Here is a 22,590-nt window from a genome sequence, read left to right on the forward strand (position 1 = left end):
CTGCATCAAGCAATGTATGGGCACTCTTACAGCTTCTGGCTTTAGACTGTATGACACTCTGTGACTTGGCTCTCCAGTAGCCCACAACCCCAGTGAGGGAACCTCAGGTGTAGATCCTCCTTCATTTTATTTACTTGCTTTTTTCCTATATTTATTCAAATCTATCTCCAGATCTAAGCAGTGTCTCCCCACCTCTCTCCTCCAGGGGTAACTGGAACATTAGAGGACACGTTATCAGCCCCTACCAGCCTGGGCCCTGGTGCAGCCTCTGTACGGCCACCTGGTCTGGCTGCTTCAAGTACTGGGAGCAGAGAGGAGCCCTCTGTGGTAAGCATTTGACAGTTGGACTAAATTACATAAGCAGGGCATTTTTATAGCTAAATACCTCTTAGGACAAGTATTTAGCAGATGAGGCTGTCATTCCCGCAGCTCCCATGAGACGCAATGGCGCTCCAGGAGTGTCTCGTGGTAAAAACGGCCCTGAGACAGTGAACCAACCTTTTGATATTTGGTGGATATGTGATTAGAGGATCAGACAAGCTGTACGCTGAAGAAGAGGTGTGTTTGAAGGCTTTGAAGCCTGGCAGAATAAGATGTAGAAGAGAGTTCCAAAAGGAAGGGGGGGGGGGGGGTGAAACTTGTGAGAAGTCCTGTATCTGAGAGTGTGAGTAGGAGACCAAGGTGGAGGATAGGAGGGCTTCATGTGATGTGGGTAGTGAGGGTTGTAACTGGCGTGTAACTGAAAATTCGAGGATAAATCTGAGGAGAAGAGAACTTATGGAGAGATTTATGAGAGGGTGGGGATTTAAAGTGGACCTGAACTCTTGCACAGGACAGAAGGAAAACCGAGAAAAATGCACCCTGTATGTATTTAGAGTGTTTAGCCTCTTTAATTCTCCCTCATTTGTGTCTAATGACAAGTTGTTTTTTTATCTCTCCCTGTGTCACATGACTGCCACAGCAGAGATGGCAGATAAGCTAATTTGAAAGCACAGGAGGTTAAAGGAGAACTGTAGTGAGAGAGATATGGAGGCTGCCATATTTATTTCCTTTTAAGCAATACCAGTTGCCTGGCTGCCCTGCTAATCCTCTGCCTCTAATGCTGGGGATACACGGTACGTTTCTGTACCGTGTATCGACCAGCTGATCCGGCTAGCTGATAATATTCAGCTGGTACGATCACGCTGCTCGACTCCCGCCCGCTCGATCCCCACCGGCGGACAATGGCAGGGAATCGAGCGCTGATAAGAAAGCGCCGGCGGGGACGAGCGGTAATCGATCCGCGCGGACGAGCGGGGATGCGGCTGGGGTCGATCCGGGGGCTAATCGGCCGCCGGATCGACCAGTGTATCCCCAACATAATAGTTTTAGCCATAGACCCTGAACAAGCATGCAGATCAGGCGTTTCTGATATTATTGTCACATCTGAAAGATTAGCTTCATGCTTGTTTCTGACATTATTTAGACACTACTGCAGCCAAATAGACCAGCGGGACTGCCAGGCAACTGGTATTGTATAAAAGGAAATAAATATGGCAGCCTCCATATATTTCTCACTTCAGTTGGTCTGCTTCCGTGAAAGCAGGAAGTAGACACACTGCAGATTTATTGCAGGATTTGTAACAGCTGTAACAAAGAAATGTTTTTCTGTACAGGTTATTATGCTGTTGCGTATCTTTTAGAGCAGAGAGGAAGTTCTGAGTTCAAGTCCGCTTTAAACTAGGCAGAAATTTGTACACTGATGGCAAATAAGCCTAGAAATTGTTTCATTGGGTTACAAAGTATATAGCTTCACTAATTATTGATTATTCTGTATGATAACGTGGCCCTGTGCTTTCTTTGCAAATCCTGTAATTTTACACTTGTCCTCTAGAGGTGCCGCGCAATCCTTGTCGGGTCAGCTGCGGGGACTATGGCCGATTAAACATGAGCAGCTGCCAATGTCACTGTGCGACCGGGTATACTGGCCTCTACTGCCAAGGTAAGGGATAGGCTGAAGTGGAGGGGGACATGGCCTTTCCTAAAGCAATCAGTCACATGATTTCTCCCATCTTGTAAAGGTGGCCAACTGGCCATACACCATACAATAAAATGATCCAATTTTACAGCAATTTGATAAAAATGATCGATTTTTCTTTCATTCATTCGAGAAATCTGATCGAATTTCCTGTTTTTATTTGATAAAAGAAGATCGGGCGTGTTGGAGTTTTCTGATCAATTTATATGAAAATTGAATGGTGTGTGGTAGATGGTCCATTACTTGATGTACAGACCCAAGCAATTTTTTCAATGTTTTCAATCATTTTTATCATAATTGGGGAAAATTTGCATATAGGTGTGTGGTACATTGGTCAGATTTTCGAAATGTTACAATCAGCCAGAAAAATGTATCGCAATTCTTGAATTGAAAAGATATTTACAAAATTGTATGGTGTGTGGCCACCTTAACTTGCACCAGAACTAGGGCAGCTGAGAGGAGAATGGCTGGCAACTAAAGGTGCCCATACACTTCACAATGACCATCAGATAGATCCCCGATTGGATCTATTGTACCACACACTGTACACAGATTGTCAATGGATTTCAGCATGTATCTTCTGCACACTTTACATGGGGGATCAGCCTGGGGTCCGACCGTCAGTTGTCAAATGCTACTACTGCCGGGCATCGGACTACCCGCTTTTTTTTCATCTGGTGCGGTTAACGGTTTTTACCTGTTTCGGGAAGATATTGGTCTAAATTACGATCCGGCGCCCATGTTGGGGCATCGATCTCTAGCGGATTTGATCATGATGATTGAATCTGATGAGAAAATCGAGTAGCGTATGGGCACTTTTACAGACAGATTTGCACTCAGGGCTGGCCCCACCATGAAGCAACCTGAATCACATGATTCAGGGTGGCAGCATGTAGGGAGCGGCACTTGAAGTAGAGAATGAAGGGGGCCAGAGAGGCTGGTTATACACAGCAGCGAACAAGGCAGATAGAGAGCAATATGGAGCAGTATGGAGAAAAAGGCGGCAGCCAACGGACGAAGTCACAACACCGGCAGTAGGTGGCACATACTCTGTGTGACAGTCTGATGGCAGTAAGAGGAAGACGCGGTGAGGAGGAAGAGGTGGTTGATTAGCCAGTAGTAGGAGACACAGGTGCTTACAGAAAGGTGAGTATGCAATTGCCTGCACTGCATCTCTGAGGTGTGAGGGACTGTCTGAGCATGTGCAAGATCACAGTCTTTGCACGCCACTGTTGTCCAGAGCTTGCATTTGTGGTTGTGGAGCCACCAGGCCAGTCCAACCAGCCCCAGTGCGAGTGAATTAAGTGGACTGGGATATATCGGACAGGCAGGAGAAGTTTAAGAGAGGCTCAGCCAGGGCAGTATTTATACGGTGGAGAGGAGCTGCTTGTCACATGGTGTGCCTGACTTTGTGTGTGCTGCATTTCCATTTGTGGGGTGAATGCTGCATTTATTGTGTTGGGTGACTGCTGCATTTCATTTGTGGGGTGACTGCTGCATTTCACTTGTGGGGTGACTGTTGCATTTCATTTGTGGGGTGACTGCTGCACAGGCCCGGATTTATATCCCAGGAGCCTATAGAGGCATTGGTATTCTGGCACCCTAGACTTTGCCCTCCACAAACCCACAAACCCCCATCAAACCATACCCGTGTAGGTAGCCACAGATGCCCCTTAGTATTAGGTAACAAGAAGTAACAAGAGGAACTTTTACCCACAACTGAACTGTATGCCAATCTGTAGCTGATACCCCCTTTCCCACAAGAAATCTTTACCTTTTCTCAAATAGACCATCAGGAACATCTGTATGGCTGATATTGTGGTGTGATGTCATGACCATGGTTCTGACAGTTTGCTGACTGTGAACTTTGTTGCATTGTGAGAAATAATGTTTTTTTCCCCAACTGCCAAGCAAGTAATATCTCCCTCTGTGCCTAGAACTCTCAGTAAAGAAGCATTCCGCACAGATCACCTGGCAAAACTTATGTTGCTGCCTGTGATAAATTTCAGAATGTGATTCCAGGAGAGGAAAGATTTTACAACGAGCAAACACTGACTAAATAATCAGCTATTTTCTGCTTTACCGAATACGGTAAGGTTTTGTGAACTGTGTTTGCTTACTCTGTTAATCAATTCCAGATTACCAACGCAACTGATTAGAAAGAAAAAAATTGTGGTCATTGATCAGCATATAAAGGTGACCTTAACGGTAAAATTTTTATGACTAATTCTGTAATTTCATCGATTTACTAAATTGGAAATCGATTAGAACTGTATTATTGTACAATTGGTATAATTCGCTAGCCTGGCTATTTAATATTGCCTGTATAATATAATTTATATATCTTTCTTGCTGCTGACTTTTTATTTACGATTGGAGCAGATTTATCTGACTGAAAAAGACTCCTTCATAAAAAAAATGTACCATTAATGAACACATTTAGCAAATCGCTGCACTGTTTGGGATTTTTCTCCATATTGTGCGCTTGGAAAAGTTTTTCGGAACACTCAGGATTTTCTTGTTCAAAGAGCTGATAAGACTGATAAGAAGTCAATTCAACTTTTGAATTGATTTCTTATCAGTCAATATCAGCTGTTTGACCAATAGCAAAATACTTTTTTTTAGGTGTAACTCGTTTCACAACAAAAGTTGTGAAAGCACAAATCCCTATCTACACCATACAATTTTTTGTCCGATTTGATTCAATCCGATCGGTATTCGATTTGATTCAATTTGCCATTGTTTTTCAATGGCAAATTGAATCGAATCCCAATTGGACATGTCGGATTGAATCAATGAATAGAATCTGACAAAAAATTGTGTGGTGTAGATGGGGCTTAAAAGACCGCTGTTGAGCGTATCTATGGTGCTTTAGGATTAAAATTTATACACAAACTGCACAAGGATCACAGAAGATTTAAGCTTGAGGGGGGAAAGTGATAGAATGACCATGCACTTTTTTTTTTGCAGTGGGAAAGGTCATTTAAGCCATACTAGCAGAACTGTTACTGCGGTTTGTGAAAAAGTTATTGTGTGAGTTTTTTAAAGAGCAACCATAGAGAGATCGGTCTTGTTAGTTTACTTCATTACAAAAATAAAAATGTTTCCCATTTATTTAAAGGACAACTGACTTGAGAGGGATATGGTGGCTTCCACATTAATTTCCTGTTAAACAATACCAGTTTCCTGGCTGTCCTGCTGATCTCTTTGGCTGCAGTAGTGTCTGAATTACACACCTGAAACAAGCATGCAGCTAATCTTGTCACACTTCAGTCAGAGCACTTGACCTGCTGCATGCTTGTTCAGGGGCTGTGGCTAAAAGTATTAGAGACAGAGGATCATCAGAATGGCCAAGCACTCTGCATTGTTTTAAAATGAAATCAATGTAGCAGCCTCCATATCCCTCTCAGGTCAGTTGTCCTTTATTTTTGTGGTCAGATATGTGTAACCTGATGTGGCTCTCAGTCACGCGGCTGTGCAGATGATCCTGTGTGTCTTGCAGTGCGGTGTGGGACTCGCTGTGTACATGGACAGTATAAAGAGGATGAATGTTCCTGTATCTGCACCGCTGGATACGGAGGGGCAGAGTGTACAGGTAATGCACAGCACAGGTCATACTAATGCATAGAGAAAACCTTGTAGATGGTAGACACCATGGCTTTATTACTGAAGGCTACAAAGGCCTGGGACTTGGGCGGATGCGAATCAAGAGGGCAGCTGGACACAGAAGAGGGCTTACTACATATTGACCTGGAGCTGTACATGAAAGAGAGAAACTGCCTTGCATTAAAGTTACGCATGGAAGAGGGGGCTGCACATGGAATGGGAGGAGGGCTGCAGTACATGGATGATACTCATGGAAGAGGGGGCTGCACATGGAATGGGAGAGGCTGCTGTACATGGATGTTACACATGGAAGAGGGGGCTGCACATGGAATGGGAGGGGCTGCTGTACATGGATGTTACACATGGAAGAGGGGGCTGCACATGGAATGGGAGGGGCTGCTGTACATGGATGCTACACATGGAAGAGGGGGCTGCACATGGAATGGGAGAGGCTGCTGTACATGGATGCTACACATGGAAGAGGGGGCTGCACATGGAATGGGAGGGGGCTGCTGTACATGGATGTTACACATGGAAGAGGGGGCTGCACATGGAATGGGAGGGGCTGCTGTACATGGATGATACACATGGAAGAGGGGCTGCACATGGAATGGGAGGGGCTGCTGTACATGGATGATACACATGGAAGAGGGGGCTGCACATGGAATGGGAGAGGCTGCTGTACATGGATGCTACACATGGAAGTGGGGGCTGCACATGGAATGGGAGGGGGCTGCTGTACATGGATGTTACACATGGAAGAGGGGGCTGCACATGGAATGGGAGAGGCTGCTGTACATGGATGCTACACATGGAAGAGGGGGCTGCACATGGAATGGGAGGGGGCTGCTGTACATGGATGTTACACATGGAAGAGGGGGCTGCACATGGAATGGGAGGGGCTGCTGTACATGGATGTTACACATGGAAGAGGGGGCTGCACATGGAATGGGAGGGGCTGCTGTACATGGATGCTACACATGGAAGAGGGGGCTGCACATGGAATGGGAGAGGCTGCTGTACATGGATGCTACACATGGAAGAGGGGGCTGCACATGGAATGGGAGGGGGCTGCTGTACATGGATGTTACACATGGAAGAGGGGGCTGCACATGGAATGGGAGGGGCTGCTGTACATGGATGATACACATGGAAGAGGGGCTGCACATGGAATGGGAGGGGCTGCTGTACATGGATGATACACATGGAAGAGGGGGCTGCACATGGAATGGGAGAGGCTGCTGTACATGGATGCTACACATGGAAGAGGGGGCTGCACATGGAATGGGAGGGGGCTGCTGTACATGGATGTTACACATGGAAGAGGGGGCTGCACATGGAATGGGAGGGGCTGCTGTACATGGATGCTACACATGGAAGAGGGGGCTGCACATGGAATGGGAGGGGCTACTGTACATGGATGCTACACATGGAAGAGGGGGCTGCACATGGAATGGGAGGGGCTACTGTACATGGATGCTACACATGGAAGAGGGGGCTGCACATGGAATGGGAGGGGGCTGCAGTACATGGATGATACACATGGAAGAGGGGGCTGCACATGGAATGGGAGGGGGCTGCAGTACATGGATGATACACATGGAAGAGGGGGCTGCACATGGAATGGGAGGAGGGCTGCTGTACATGGATGATACACATGGAAGAGGGGGCTGCACATGGAATGGGAGGGGGCTGCAGTACATGGATGATACACATGGAAGAGGGGGCTGCACATGGAATGGGAGGGGGCTGCAGTACATGGATGATACACATGGAAGAGGGGGCTGCACATGGAATGGGAGGGGCTGCTGTACATGGATGTTACACATGGAAGAGGGGGCTGCACATGGAATGGGAGAGGGGCTGCTGTACATGGACGTTACACATGGAAGAGGGGGCTGCACATGGAATGGGAGGGGGGCTGCTGTACATGGACAGGAAGCAACAAAAAAAGTTGGCCTAGGAACACACAAAGTTTAAATTTGGCCTAGGTAGCCACTTGGAATATATGTATATGTGGCTCATCCATAAAGTAGCTTTTATCTCCCATACAAAGTATTCTTTCTGTGAAATTTAACTAGCATCTGTCAGGTGTATCTCTACTCTCCTTGCACCACTTGTCACACGCCTGTGGAATGCTGGTAACTGTTTGTTTAGCGACATTAACATGAAGCCACCCCAATTCCTCCAACCCATAGATGGTGGAACTTCAGTGGCGTAGCTGAGTAGCTGTGGGCCCCGATGCAAGTTTTACATTGGGGCCCTCCAAGCACTCTATACATAACAATGGCAACTACAGTGTCTGAGGTGCAAGAAGGGAATGGAAAACAGTTTGTTAATGATACTTTGTATCTATTTGTATCTATTTGTAAATAGATACTTTACTATTCAAAGTATCTATAGAAGTGATTATTATGAGCACATGACCAATAAAGAGCTAATACTGTAGTTAAGGGAGGGCCCTTTGGAGCCCATCTGGCCCAAGGGCCCCGATGCGGTCACAACCTCTGCAACCCCTATTGCTACGCCCCTGTGGAACGTGATGATGCTACTACAACAAAGGGATTGAAAACCTTGTAAAAAGATATAATAAATGTTTAACTTCCTTAGCGGTATGCCTGACGGCACGCCGCTCCAGAGGCTTTGCTGCCTCTGGAGTCCCCCAGGATTACTCTGGTTTCCTGGCTGCACTAAAGGCTAGCTAGTATAGGTGTCCCCCACCCCCTGATTGCTCCCGATCCCCCTGATCCAGCCGCTATATACGTACCAAGCCTCTATCCAGCGATAGCTGCAGCCTCCCGCACAGCTCCGGTCCTCTCTATGGGGAGGATCGGGACTGCGCATTGGTGACGTCATGTACGATCCTCCTCATAGAGAAGACCAGAACTGTGCGGGAGGCTGCGGCGATCGCTAGATAGAGGATTGGTATGTATATAGCAGCTGGATCAGGGGGTGGGGGGCACCTATACTAGCAAGCCCAGTGCTAGCTAACATTTCATTCAGCCACTTATCTTTATAGATTAATGCTGGGAGACTCCTGAGGCTAGCAACATCTCTTCAGCAGTGCCGGGCATACTGCTAAGGAGGATGAGGGATCACTATCGCGACAAAATGTAACATTTAGAATACATATAAACACATATAAATAATAAGTATGTTGCTTCCAGAGTAAAATGAGCCACAAATTAGTTTTCTCCTATGCTGCTGTCACTTACAGTAGATATTAGAAATCTGGGCAACTGTGAGGGTCGTATGTTATACAATGATATATGCTAACTACAATCAGAGAAAGAACATGTGTGCATCAACCAAGTGAACCTGACAAATCTGGCTTTGCAAATTTGGCCTATTGGCTAATCACGAGACATTGCTCATGCAAATAAGCATTTGCTTTCGCATGCCTAAATATGCAGGGTCAAAACCAAAAACCGCAAAACAATCGCCCTGCGGGAATTAGTTCATGCTATACAGCACTATCCAGGGGCGCCACGAGGAGGCTTCCCATTGCCCCCATACAACCGGGGGGCCGTGGGGGTCCCAGGCACTCTCACCGCCTGGAACCCACACAGCGGCACCCCGGAGGCGGAGGCTGGGGGGTGCAGGCGATCTCCCCAGCGTGGCCAGCGCAGGGCAGAGCCGCCCGCACACACCTCCCAAGATTAAAAACAGGCACTTACCTCAACGTCCATTGCGTTCTGCTGTATGCGCATAACCTGGGCGCGACACATAAGGGGCGGACAGGCGCAAATAGCCTGCTCCAGGGCTCTCACCTCCTAAAACAAGCCACTCACTACCTGCCCTCAGAAAAAAGAAATGCAATGCTAACTACAATCAGAGAAAGAACATGTGTGCATCAACCAAGTGAACCTGACAAGTCTGGCTTTGCAAATTTGGCCTATTGGCTAATCACGAGACATTGCTCATGCAAATAAGCATTTGCTTTCGCATGCCTAAATATGCAGGGTCAAAAACCAAAAACCGCAAAACAATCGCCCTGCGGGAATTAGTTCATGCTACATAGCACTATCCAGGGGCGCCACGAGGAGGCTTCCCATTGCCCCCATACAACCGGGGGGCCGTGGGGGTCCCAGGCACTCTCACCGCCTGGAACCCACACAGCGGCACCCCGGAGGCGGAGGCTGGGGGGTGCAGGCGATCTCCCCAGCGTGGCCAGCGGTCCCCCGGTTGTATGGGGGCATTGGGAAGCCTCCCCGAGGCGCTCCTGGATAGTGCTGTATAGCATGAACTAATTCCCGCAGGGCAAACCGCTTTCCGGCATTGGTTCAATGGACCCTGCATTAGTTGGCATGCGAAAGCAAATGCATATTTGCATGAGCATTGCCTCATGAATAGCCAATCAGGCCAAATTTGCTCAGCCAGTTGTGTCAGGTGTTCACTTGGTGTTTAATGCACACATTTAAATTCTCTGTGCAGCGACAATGATATATGCAATATCACATGACTGCTGTCATTCTAGAGAAGTTGCCACCATCTTTTCCATCCTGTGATATCCTAAGTGACGGGCTCTGCTTCACGCTGTCCTCCCAGCTTCAGCCGTACTACAGAGCCAAGAAACACTGCCAGGTAAGACACCCAATGCATCCCCTGACATGAGGGCGGCCATGTCTGCTCTGTCACCAGTTTCCTGATTGTGTCCACTGAGGTATTATTATTAATAAACTTTATTTATAACGTGCTAGCATCAAGCAGCGCTGTACAATAGATAGGGGAGGCGCATTAAACAATGTTACACAGGGATATTGCAGTGCTCAACGATGGTACACAAAATAGAGATGTAACAATAAACAATGGTACATAGATTGGAGTGTATGGATAAATGTAGCTGATGAGTCACTGAGTCCATATGGTGGGGGAGAAGACACACAGGGAGGAGGGCCCTGCCAATAGGCTAAGAATCTAAGGTGTGGGGACAAGGAGGGGAGGAGTGTATGTCCAAGGGAGGGGATTGAAGGCGAGAAGATGTTGGGTAAGCAATGATGAAAAAATGGGTCTTTGAGCTAAAGTTGTGTGTTTGTGTGTGTGTGTGTGTGGGGGGGGGGGGGCTGACGGGAAAAGGAGATCCAAAGAGTATGGGCTGGAGAAGTCCTGGAGCCTCCTGAGTGAGGCCTCGTTTCCATCTATGCGCTTCTGTCCGCTTCTGTCCGCTTTTCAGCAACATGTATCAATCTGTAACATTGATGTGCTGATAAAAAGCGGATAGAAGCGGACAGATGGAAACAAGGCCTGAGCAGGTGATGCAAGGGATGGACATCCATAGAGTGTTGGAGGAGGGGAGAGATAAGATCTGAGATGTATGAAGGGGAGGTACGGTGCGCAGAGTGCGCTGCGGCCAGAAATGTGCATGGCTCCGACACTGAAGAAAGCGGCATGCACAGCGTGATGTGTCAAAAAAGTGGGCATGGCCATGGAATGTTGTGGGTGGAGCCAAATAGTAGCAAAATACAGGTAGTCCCCAGTTAACAAATGAGATAGGGACTTGTAGGTCCGTTCTTATCCTTTATCTGTTCTCTTTTGTCCCCTCTTTTCTTCCTGTGCCTCTTCTGTCCCCCTCTGTCTCACCTCAGTTTGTGCCTCATTTGTGTCCCTCTGTGTGACCTCATGTTCCCATCTCGTCTCTTTTCTGCCTGTGCCTCTTTTGTCCGCCTCTGTTCCCCTGTGCCTCTTTTATCCCCATGTGTTACCTCTTGTCCCCTTCTGTCTCAGCTCGTCCCCTGCCCTAGCCAGGTATAGGTTCCCCCAGTATAAGTAGCCAGGCATAGGTGCCCCCAATATAGGTAGCCAGGTATAGGTTCCCCCAGTATAAGTAGCCTGGTATAGTTGCCCCCAGTATAGGTAGCCAGGTATAGTTGCCCCCAGTATAGGTAGCCTGGTATAGTTGCCCCCAGTATAGGTAGCCTGGTATGGGTGGTGCATCACTATAGGTTAACCAGGTGCCCCCTAGTATAGGTAGCCAAGTATAGGTGGTGCCCCAGTATAGGTAACCAGGTACAGTTGATGCCCTCTGTAAAGGTAGCCAAGTATAGGTGGTGCCCCAGTATAGGTAACCAGGTACAGGTGGTGCCCTCTGTAAAGGTAGCCAAGTATAGGTGGTGCCCCAGTATAGGTAGCTAGGTATAGGTGGATCCAGCCCCAGTATAGGATGCCAGGTAAAGGTGGTGGCCCAGTATAGGTAACCTGTAGCCAGATATAGGTGGTTCCCCAGTATAGAAAGTCCGCTGTAGCGGGCTCACTCATCTGCTCCCCACATTCAAGCGCTGATGTCACTCTTCTCTCAGTGCTGGAACGCGGTGTGCTGGTTACTATAGTGAGCCTCAGGCCTGCAGCCAGCACGTGCGGCCTTTCCAGTGCTTTGGGGGGGGGGGGGGGGGGGGTCGGGGCCCCCAGAAGCCCTGGGCCCCTCACTGCAGTGTCAGTTGTCCCCCCTGATGGCTGCCCGGATGATAACTCACAGTATCAGAGGTTTCCATCAGCCAAAGTACATGACAGAGAAACATTTGGTTCCTGAGACACATACACACCACAGGGAGGGAGGGGCCACATGCCAATATATAGAAATATACAGATATAGGAAGTGTTTCTGAAGCTGAAACCAGGAAAATTGCCATAAAAAGTGGGTATCCTGAATAATTTACTTCATTCCATTATATGTCAGTCAAACTTTTTTTTTTCCTGGCTAATTTCATTTCACCTTAAAATAATAAAATGATGTAACCATGAGCAGATCACAGAAGGTAGATATGACTTCTCAGAGTGTGCGGAGACTATGAAGACTTTATCCTGCTTATTTTAAATGTTCCCCGATATATTTTCCAGAGAAAAGGGGGGATTCTGGCTGAGGTCACAACCCAGAAAGCCCAGGATATTTTGGCCTATTTTCTTGCCCACCTGGAAGATTCCAACAAGGTGACAGACGGGGATCTCCAGGCCCGGAACCACTGGATAGGTGAGAAGTGGGAGGTCAATTAGTTGCTAAAGGGTCCTACACACGTACAACTTAATGCACAACTAATCACACAACAGTTCATACGTCCCAACTTTTGGAGATGAGAAAGAGGGTCACTTAAGCCACGCCCCTGTCACACCCCTAGTCATGCATACCATAAAGATTTCATAAGAAAAATATGTTGTTTTATAATTCAAACCACACTGGTCCTTTCTATCCTGGTTCATTTTCCTTCATAGTAACATTTTTAAATTAGTAATATATCAATTTAAAGGTTGGGAATAAAGTTTAGAGTCAATCAAACACATTTTTAGTATAGAAATAAATATATTTACATAGAAAGAGGGACAAAGTCCTGAAAGAGGGACAAATGAGTGGGAGAGAGAGACAGAGGGACAGGGCTCCCAAAGAGGGACTGTCCATCCGAAAAAGGGACAGTTGGGAGCTATGCAACATGACCAACCGCACAACCAGTTGTTTACCTGGCGAATACGTACACACACACACCAACCAACTTAACAACCAACTCACTTAAATATTATGCATGCAAGCTAAATGACAAACTGCACAACGTGTCCACATTCAAAAACAATAATGTTGTTCAAAAGACTTGTACACACGTGTCTAACTGTAGGATAGTTGGGCAGATTGATCCGCCGGTTGGATCTGGCCAACAACCTGTTAACAATTGGTCATCTGGTTGTTTGCCAGCTGTACACACACCAAACTTATCTTCCAACAGACAAGTCTGGAACATAGTTGGACAGATTGTTGGTAGGTGTTTATGAGCCTTAAAGAGAACCTGTACGGAGTAAAAATATTTAAAATAAACACATGAGGTAACTTCAAATGAACATTACATAGTTACCTTGCCATCAGTTCCTCTCAGAAGCTCACCATTTTCTTCTGACAATAATCCCATCCAGTTCTGACAATATTTTGTCAGATCTGAAATATATCAGTTGCTGTCAGTAAAATATCAGTTGCTGTCAGTTATAGCTGAGAGGAAAACGGATGTACCAGGTAATGTTCATGTTTCCCTATGGCTCAGGTGGGCGATGTTACAGTTTAACTGTGTGCTGACCAGAAAGCTGTTATGGGTAATGGCTATTTTCAAAATGGAGGACGGAAAATTCCCTTGATCATAGTGAACAAATAGGACGCAGGACAGGAGAAAGACACTGAGGAGTAGACTACATGGAAGGTAAGTATGACTTGTGTATGCTTATTTTGACTTTTATTTTCAGTACAGGTTTTCTTTAAGAATTCCAGCTTGCATAGCAAGTATATGCAAATTTTATTGTAGGCAAGTTGGAACTGAGCCAATCAAGGGCCCCCTCTTGCCATTTTTGATTGGTGGGGTTCCGAGCTACATAGCAATTTCCATTAAAGGAGGTTGTAACATTCAGAAACAAAACAATTGCCAAAAATGAGTGCCCCCCAATATTTATGTAAACCCATGTTTTGCTCTGAAAATTGGACTTTATATGTCTTCCATTTTATTTTTCCTTTTACCTGGTCTGGATGCCTTTTCCTAACTGCAGTAACTATGCAGTGCCTGCGGGATTCAGGGAAGTTTTTCTCTTTAGTCACAATAACAAGCTTATCTCAGCAGACAAATAACATAAAGCTTCCTATTTCAGATAAGAGAAGGACATTATGACCAGAAGGTAATTGAATCCAAGATTCAAGATACAAGTTCTTGAGTCAGGCATGTGTACGAGGCTTAATGCTGGGCATACACGGCGTCGAGGGGAGGATTATCAATCAAGCCTGATGGCTCAATTGATAATATCCGACATGTCCGATCACCAGGCGGACAAATCGAGCGGGTGATAAGAAGCGTCGGCAAGGACAAGCGGGAATCGATCCGAACGGACAAGCGGGGACGCGGCGGGGGTCGATCCGGCGGCTAATCGGCCGCCGGATTGACCCGTGTATGCCCAGCATAATCCTGTTTTCTAGGTCAGGGGTCCCCAACCTTTTCCGACTCGGGGACCGCTTTCTGACCAAATTTTTCTCCAGGGACCGGAGGGGGGGGGGGGCGGTGGTTGGGGGGGATGGCGGTGGGAGGGGTCAGAGGGAGGATGTGGGTGGTGTGCGGCCTAGTTGACAGTGTTGTGCGCAGCGGGTTATGGGGGGGGGGGGGGTTTGGGTGCGGCAGCATGGCTAGTATAGTTGCCCCAGTATAGGGAGTTTAGTTGCCCCAGTATGGCTAGTATAGTGCCCCAGTATAGTGCCCCAGTATAGCTAGTATAGTGCCCAGCATGGCTAGTATAGTGCTCAGCATGGCTAGCATGGCTAGTATAGTGCCCAGCATGGCTAGTATAGTGCCCAGCATGGCTAGTATAGTGCCCAGCATGGCTAGTATAGTGCCCAGCATGGCTAGTATAGTGCCCCAGGATGGCTAGTATAGTGCCCCAGCATGGCTAGTATAGTGCCCAGCATGGCTAGTATAGTGCCCCAGGATGGCTAGTATAGTGCCCCAGTATAGTGCCCCAGTATAGCTAGTATAGTGCCCAGCATGGCTAGTATAGTGCTCAGCATGGCTAGCATGGCTAGTATAGTGCCCAGCATGGCTAGTATAGTGCCTAGCATGGCTAGTATAGTGCCCAGCATGGCTAGTATAGTGCCCCAGGATGGCTAGTATAGTGCCCCAGCATGGCTAGTATAGTGCCCAGCATGGCTAGTATAGTGCCCCAGGATGGCTAGTATAGTGCCCCAGCATGGCTAGTATAGTGCCCCCGCATGGCTAGTATAGTGCCCCAGGATGGCTAGTATAGTGCCCCAGCATGGCTAGTATAGTGCCCAGCATGGCTAGTATAGTGCCCCAGGATGGCTAGTATAGTGCCCCAGCATGGCTAGTATAGTGCCCCAAGATGGCTAGTATAGTGCCCAGCATAGCTTCCTGTAGCAGCGATATGCTACGCCGCTACCATGGCAACCGCTGCCCCGCCTCCTTCCCTCCTCCACAAGATGCGCTGCTGTTATCGGAGATACTGAAGGAGAGTGGCACCTAGGGGAATCCGTAAGCGGCCGCCCGCTCATAAGGTAACAGGAGCGGCGGCCGCGGGTGAGAGGGGCGAGAGGACTGACCCGCCGCGGCCCAGCTGGAAACTGCCAACGGACCGGCAGTGGGCCGCGGCCCGGTGGTTGGGGACCCCTGGTCTAGGTGATATTTGCTGTGGGAGGGACAGTAAGCTATTGCGGTAGGGAGTGAAAATCAACACTGAGCTGGGTTGAAAAAAATAAAGTAAAGGGCAGAAGTGATGTCACTTTTGGCATCACGAAGAAACAGTAAAGATGGAAACCAGCAGAAATATAATTTTCTTTTTTTTCATATCACATTTCTCCTAAATCTGACAGTGACCACTAAAAACAACATCATAGGTAAGCTAAATAAGTAATTTCCTATTGTATTAATTGTATTATTTTTCAGTTAGTATGGAGTTTCATTCCACTCTAAATCTACCTGCAAGCTGGAATTATTAGCGTCTCATCGACCCTCTCTATAGAGAATCAGTCTTGTCGTGGCAGCTAAGAGCATCTGGTCTGATTTTACCCATAATCCTTTTCTGCTTCCTCCCCTCCTCCAGGCCTGACATACAAAACCAGCTTCTCTTCCTTCCGCTGGGACTCCGGAGAGCCCTTTATCTTCCAGAGCTTCGCCTTGGGACAGCCAGACAACCACGGGTGAGAGCCAGAGATGGATTAAGATGTAAGGAGGCCCTAGGCAAGGCAGTAGATTTGGGGCCTCCTTGTGGTAAGCTGAAGTGGAGAGAGGTCAGAGAAGGTGGCAGGTGGGCCCTTTGACACACGAGGCCCCAGGCACCTGCCTGGTGGATGATCCTGCTCTGGTGACAGGAAGCCTTCTGACCATTGGGTCTCTTGTGTACTGAAGACTCTCTACTTTAGGTTAACCACCTGAGAAGCTCCCGTAGTCAAATCTACACCTAGCTTGTGGTTGCTCATGCCTGATACTGCCTCGATATAACTACACCAGCTTTTCCTGACACCCCTCACACAACCCGCCCATATACTCAGGTGACTGATGACCGCTGAGTTCCGTGCACCAATCAGGAGCCCCCGACAATGTGATCGCTGTCAGCCAATCCCTATTAAAAAAAAAACTGTTAATTCTTCAAGCTTGGCAAAAACTTCTCCTAGGAGATAATTTTTCATCTTCTTTTTAAAATGACTTTTCAGCACGCTGCAATTGAAAATGTACCAAAAAATAGGGGGGAAAGTACTGCCAAAATTATTCTGAGTATTTTCTTGTTTTCTGGCTGCTTAGAAGGCAATTTATTGATAAGGTGTAAAAATATCACCAAGGAGAAAACCTAGAAGAAAAAGGGAATTGAATTGGAGCCCTGGGCCTACAGTGGTTTGCAAAAGTATTCGTCCCCCTTGAAGTTTTCCACATTTTGTCACATTACTGCCACAAACATGAATCAGTTATATTGGAATTCCACATGAAAGACCAATACAAAGTGGTGTACATGTGAAAAGTGGAACGAAAATCGTACATGATTCCAAACATTTTTTACAAATCAATAACTGCAAAGTGGGGTGTGCGTAATTATTCAGCCCCCTAAGTCAGTACTTTGTAGAACCACCTTTTGCTGCAATTACAGCTGCCAGTCGTTTAGGGTATGTCTCTACCAGCTTTGCACATCTAGAGACTGAAATCCTTGCCCATTCTTCTTTGCAAAACAGCTCCAGCTCAGTCAGATTAGATGGACAGCGTTTGAAACAGCAGTTATCAGATCTTTCAGCGCTCTCCTTGTTCCGCCTGTGCGTTTAGGGGGACGGCCTTGTCTTGGTAGGTTTACAGTTGTGCCATACTCCTTCCATTTCTGAATGATCGCTTGAACAGTGCTCCGTGGGATGTTCAAGGCTTTGGAAATTCTTTTTGTAGCCTAAGCCTGCTTTAAATTTCTCAATAACTTGATCCCTGACCTGTCTGGTGTGTTCTTTGGACTTCACGGTGTTGATGCTCCCAATATTCTCTTAGGCCTAGTGCACACCAAAAACCGCTAGCAGATCCGCAAAATGCTAGCAGATTTTGAAACGCTTTTTCTTATTTTTCTGTAGCGTTTCAGCTAGCGTTTTGCGGTTTTGTGTAGCGGTTTTGGTATAGTAGATTTCATGTAATGTTACAGTAAAGCTGTTACTGAACAGCTACTGTAACAAAAAACGCCTGGAAAACCGCTCTGAAGTGCCGTTTTTCAGAGCGGTTTGCGTTTTTCCTATACTTAACATTGAGGCAGAAACGCATCCGCAATCCAAAATCTGCAGCAGCCCGGGAGTATGCGTCTCTGCAAAACGCCTCCCGCTCTGGTGTGCACCAGCCCATTGAAATACATTACCCTAGCGGATCCGCACCCGCAAGCAGATCGCAAACCGCAGCGGAAACGCTCCGGTGTGCACTAGGCCCAAGACAACCTCTGAGGCCCTCACAGAGCAGCTGTATTTGTACTGACATTAGATTACACACAGGTGCACTCTATTTAGTCATTAGCACTCATCAGGCAATGTCTATAGGCAACTGACTGCCCTCAGACCAAAGGGGGCCGAATAATTACGCACACCCCACTTTGCAGTTATTTATTTGTAAAAAAAATGTTTGGAATCATGTATGATGTTCGTTCCACTTCTTATGTATACACCACTTTGTGTTGGTCTTTCATGTGGAATTACAATAAAATTGATTCATGTTTGTGGCAGTAATGTGACAAAATGTGGAAACCGTCAAGGGGGCTGAATACTTTTGCAAGCCACTGTATATGCAATTCTCGTGAGTCTTCTCCTAGGAGATAATGTTTTTATCTTCTAATTAGAATAACTTTTCAGCACTTTGCAAATGAAAAAGTACCATGAAAACTGTTTTTTTTTGCTTGCTGGTGATTTGAAGGGCATTTTACTGACATGCTTAAAAATATCACTTAGGGGAAATCTCAGGAGAAACTTGTCAATAGAATGTCTTTTAAACCAATAGCGAGCAAGAAAATACTCAAAATAATTTTGATAGTACTTTATCAATTGTGAAGTGCTGAAAACAGAATATGAAAAATTATCTTATAGGAAAATACTTGGGAGAAAAAGTGGGCCCATATGCAATTAACTTTCTCTACTCTGAGACATTTTTTCTTCTTCTATTTAAAATAACTTTTCAGCATTTTGCAATTGAAGAAGTACCATAAACTTGGTGAAAGGGTACTATCAAATTTATTTTGAGTATTTTGCTTGCTAATGCTGTAAAAGGCATTTTATTGACCAGCTTGAAAATATCCCCTACGTGAAGACTTAGTAGAAAAAGTGAATTCCAAATGACCCACGGGGTCCATACGCAATTCACTTTTCCTCCTGAGTTTTCTCCTTGGAGATAATTTTCCATCTTCAACTTATAACTTTCTAGCATTTGCAATAGTAAAAGTACCCAAAAAATGCAAGAAAAAGTACTATCAAAATTATTTTAAGCATTTGTTTGCTTGCTGTTGGTTTAACCATTTCAGCCGCCCAGACGTGATCCTTGCGTCTAGGCGGCTGCTCTGCCGCGGTGCCGCGCTTCGGCGGCGATCGCGGGCGTGCCCCCGTGCTGTCCCCCGGTAGCCCTGGGATCAGTGAACGGAACATGGTTCCCGTTCACCGATCCATGTCCCCAGCACAAAAACCGATGCTCTCTTACCAGAGGCCGCAGTCTTTCTGCAACAAAAAGTTCCCCATCCTCCTTGTGCTTCCGGTTAGTGAGAAGCACAAGATTTAAAAAAATCTCGTGGCCAAATAGTAAAACTACATCTACAAACATTTTTGAAGGGAATTTACACAGATTTTACCATTTAAAATTAACTGTTTATTTCCTACACCAAAATATTTATTAAAATAAATATATAAATTAAAAATTTTCATGGGAAAAAAAAATTACAATTGAAAAACAAAACAAAAAAAAAACCATAAATAGCTACCTAAGGGTCTGAACTTTTTAAATATGCATGTGAAGGGGTTATACTACGAACATTTTTTAAATTATAAGCTTGTAAATAGTGATGGACGCAAAACGGAAAAATACACCTTTATTTCCAAATAAAATATTGGCGCCATACATTGCGATAGGGACAAAATTTAAATGGTGTCATAACCGAGATAAACGGGCAAATAAAATACATAGGTTTTAATTATGGTAGCATGGATTATTTTAAAGCTATAATGGACGAAAACTGAGAAATCATGAATTTTTTCAATTTTTTTCTTATTAATCCTGTTAAAATGCATTTATTAAAAAAAAAATTCTTAGCAAAATGTACCACCCAAAGAAAGCCTAATTAAAGGCGGAAAAAAACAAGATATAGATCAATAACTTGTGATAAGTAGTGATAAAGTTATTAGGGAATGAATGGGAGGTGAAAATTGCTCTGATGCATAAGGTGAAAAATCCCAGCAGGCTGAAATGGTTAAAGGGCATTTTATTGACAAGTTTGAAAATATCACCTAGGTGAAAAAGTGAATTGCATATGGCCCCTGGAGTTTTCCCCAATTGTAGTTAACCCCTTGACGTCTGATTTCTGTTTTCCTTCCTGTAGGTTCGGGAACTGCGTAGAAATGAGGTCCAGTTCAGGATTCAACTGGAATGACCAACGCTGTAAGGTTCAGAACCATTACATCTGCCAGTATAAGACGTAGGACGGGCCTATCTGCTGCTGCTGCTACAAGTGTACCCCAGTGCTCATCTGGTAGCATTCACAGCACAACATACAGATAATATCCAGACAAACGTGCATGACATCAGAGTATGCACACATCTAGTGATGTCACTACTTCACCGTATACAGGCTTACCTGAGTACACCCTGTATGACCTACAGGACTCTGACTGCAACATCTACCCTTCACTGTATTATGCTGTTACTTATCTTTTAGAGCAGGTCCTGGGTTTAGGTCCGCTTTAAGTAACCACTACAGATCCCTGGAACATGCGTGTTTCCAGTGGGCGCTAAAACTGCTGTTCAGTAAGCTGGAATCTATTCAGGAAGAAGTCCTTGGGCAAGACTCCCTAACACTGCAACTGCCTATAGAGCGCTCCCTAGTTGCTGCAGCTCTGGCCTAACACTGCTACTGCCTATAGAGTGCTCTCTAGTGGCTGCTGCTCTGGCCTAACACTGCTACTGCCTATAGAGCGCCCCCTAGTGGCTGCAGCTCTGGCCTAACACTGCTACTGCCTATAGAGGGCCCCTAGTGGCTGCAGCTCTGGCCTAACACTGCTACTGCCTATAGAGCGTGCCCTAGTGGCTGCAGCTCTGGCCTAACACTGCTACTGCCTATAGAGCGTGCCCTAGTGGCTGCAGCTCTGGCCTAACACTGCTACTGCCTATAGAGCTCCCCCTAGGGGCTGCAGCTCTGGCCTAACACCATACCTCCCAACTTTTTGAGATGAGACAGCGGGACACTTAAGCCACACCCCTGACACACACCCAGCCACACCCCCTGACACACCCCTAGTCAATCATTTTATATATATATATATATATATATATATATATATATCTCCTTTATTAAAAAAATAATTGTGGGTGGGGAGAAGGGTGAGGGTGCCCAGGGTGAGGAGGTAAAAAATGATCGAGGACCCAGCCAGCGGATGCGTTGTGTGGGATGCGAGTTTTGGATAATATTGTCCCTCCCTCCCTCCGAATGTGCCCCCCAGTGTCCCCCTGTATTCAGAAATTAGGAGCGCAGCGGAGCGGGCAGGCACTCACCATTCCTTATCGCGTACCGGGCATCTGGTCTTCTCCGCTTCCTGCTTCCTGTGACGTCACAGGAAGTAGATGGAAGCAAGAGATGCCCGGTACGAGGAGGAATGGTAAGACTGCCCGCTCTCCGCTGCGCTCCTAATTTCTACATACAGGGGGACACTGGGGGGCACATTCGGAGGGAGGGAGGTGCAATATTATCCAAAACCCGCATCCCACACACCGCATCCGCCGGCTGGGTCCCCGATCATTTTTTTTGCACATCTGACCCCCCAGCCGCCCGGGACGCGTACGAGAGAGAACGGCGCCGGAGACTTGGGCGCAGGACACAGCCAGTATATGGCTAATCCTGCTGCCGCACAAGTCCGGGCCGTGTTAATTACTATTCCCCCTCCAGGCCGACATGGATAGTGGGGGAATGAAATAATTCGGCTTCCAGCAATAGCTGGAAGCCGAATTATTGTTTTAAAAGCAACTTCAGATCCGTCTTCTGACGGCGCTGAAGTTACTCCATGTGCCTGCGATAGCCGTAGTTCCTATTACGGCCTATGGTGGCGCCGGCTGCGCCCAAGTCTCCTGCGCTGCTGCGCCCAAGTCTCCAGCGCTGGATTTACCGTGTTCGCCCGGGACACTGGGGGGTCATAACAGGATAGCGGGACAGCCCCCCCAAATCGGGACTGTCCCACCGAAAACGGGACGGTTGGGGGCTATGCCTAACACTGCTACTGCCTATAGAGCGCATCCTAGTGGCTGCTGCTCTGGCCTAACACTGCTACTGCCTATAGAACACCCCCTAGTGGCTGCAGCTCAAGCACTTTGAGTCCGCCAGGAGAAAAACGCAATATAAATGTTATTTTTCTTGTCTTGTCCTAAGGGGGGAGGGGAGAAGTCACACTGCCCGAGAAATCCTCACTGCTTTGCAAAAATAGGTTAACCCTTCCCTATCGCCTTTTCCTCTATAGGCCCAATATTGGACATAGTCCGACATAGTAAAATGTTGCTGCTGCTAGATGGCGCTGTTGCCTATAAGATCCAGCACAGACCGGTCTTCTGGTCAGAGTGTCAGATTAGGTCCCACACTCTGATCATCCACTGGCCCCATCCGCCCTCACTGCACCTGCCTTCTCCCCTGCGATCCACCGCACTTTGAAGGGGAGCTGCTGCGTGATCGAGTCCAGCACGGCGTCCCCCTATGTGGATTAAAGGGGCGGACAAGATCCACCACTTTGATTTTCTCCAGGAGCAACGAGCGCTGCGAAT

At 46.8% G+C, this 22,590-nt stretch overlaps 1 protein-coding gene across 1 annotated transcript in view; it reads left to right on the top strand.

Annotated features, from left to right (window-relative positions):
• LOC137538642 (C-type lectin domain family 18 member A-like) overlaps positions 1–20,267 on the top strand; it is a 39,098-nt gene extending 18,831 nt beyond the window's left edge. The window contains exons 6-12 of the mRNA XM_068260922.1: positions 206–327; positions 1,874–1,981; positions 5,520–5,612; positions 10,101–10,207; positions 12,458–12,587; positions 16,184–16,280; positions 20,168–20,267. Coding sequence (XP_068117023.1) covers positions 206–327; positions 1,874–1,981; positions 5,520–5,612; positions 10,101–10,207; positions 12,458–12,587; positions 16,184–16,280; positions 20,168–20,267 — 757 coding nt within the window. The remainder of the gene's footprint in view (positions 1–205; positions 328–1,873; positions 1,982–5,519; positions 5,613–10,100; positions 10,208–12,457; positions 12,588–16,183; positions 16,281–20,167) is intronic.
• The last annotated feature ends 2,323 nt before the right edge of the window (positions 20,268–22,590 follow it).

The sequence above is a fragment of the Hyperolius riggenbachi genome, chromosome 11, assembly GCF_040937935.1.
Source record: "Hyperolius riggenbachi isolate aHypRig1 chromosome 11, aHypRig1.pri, whole genome shotgun sequence".
Classification (NCBI taxonomy): Eukaryota; Metazoa; Chordata; class Amphibia; order Anura; family Hyperoliidae; genus Hyperolius; species Hyperolius riggenbachi.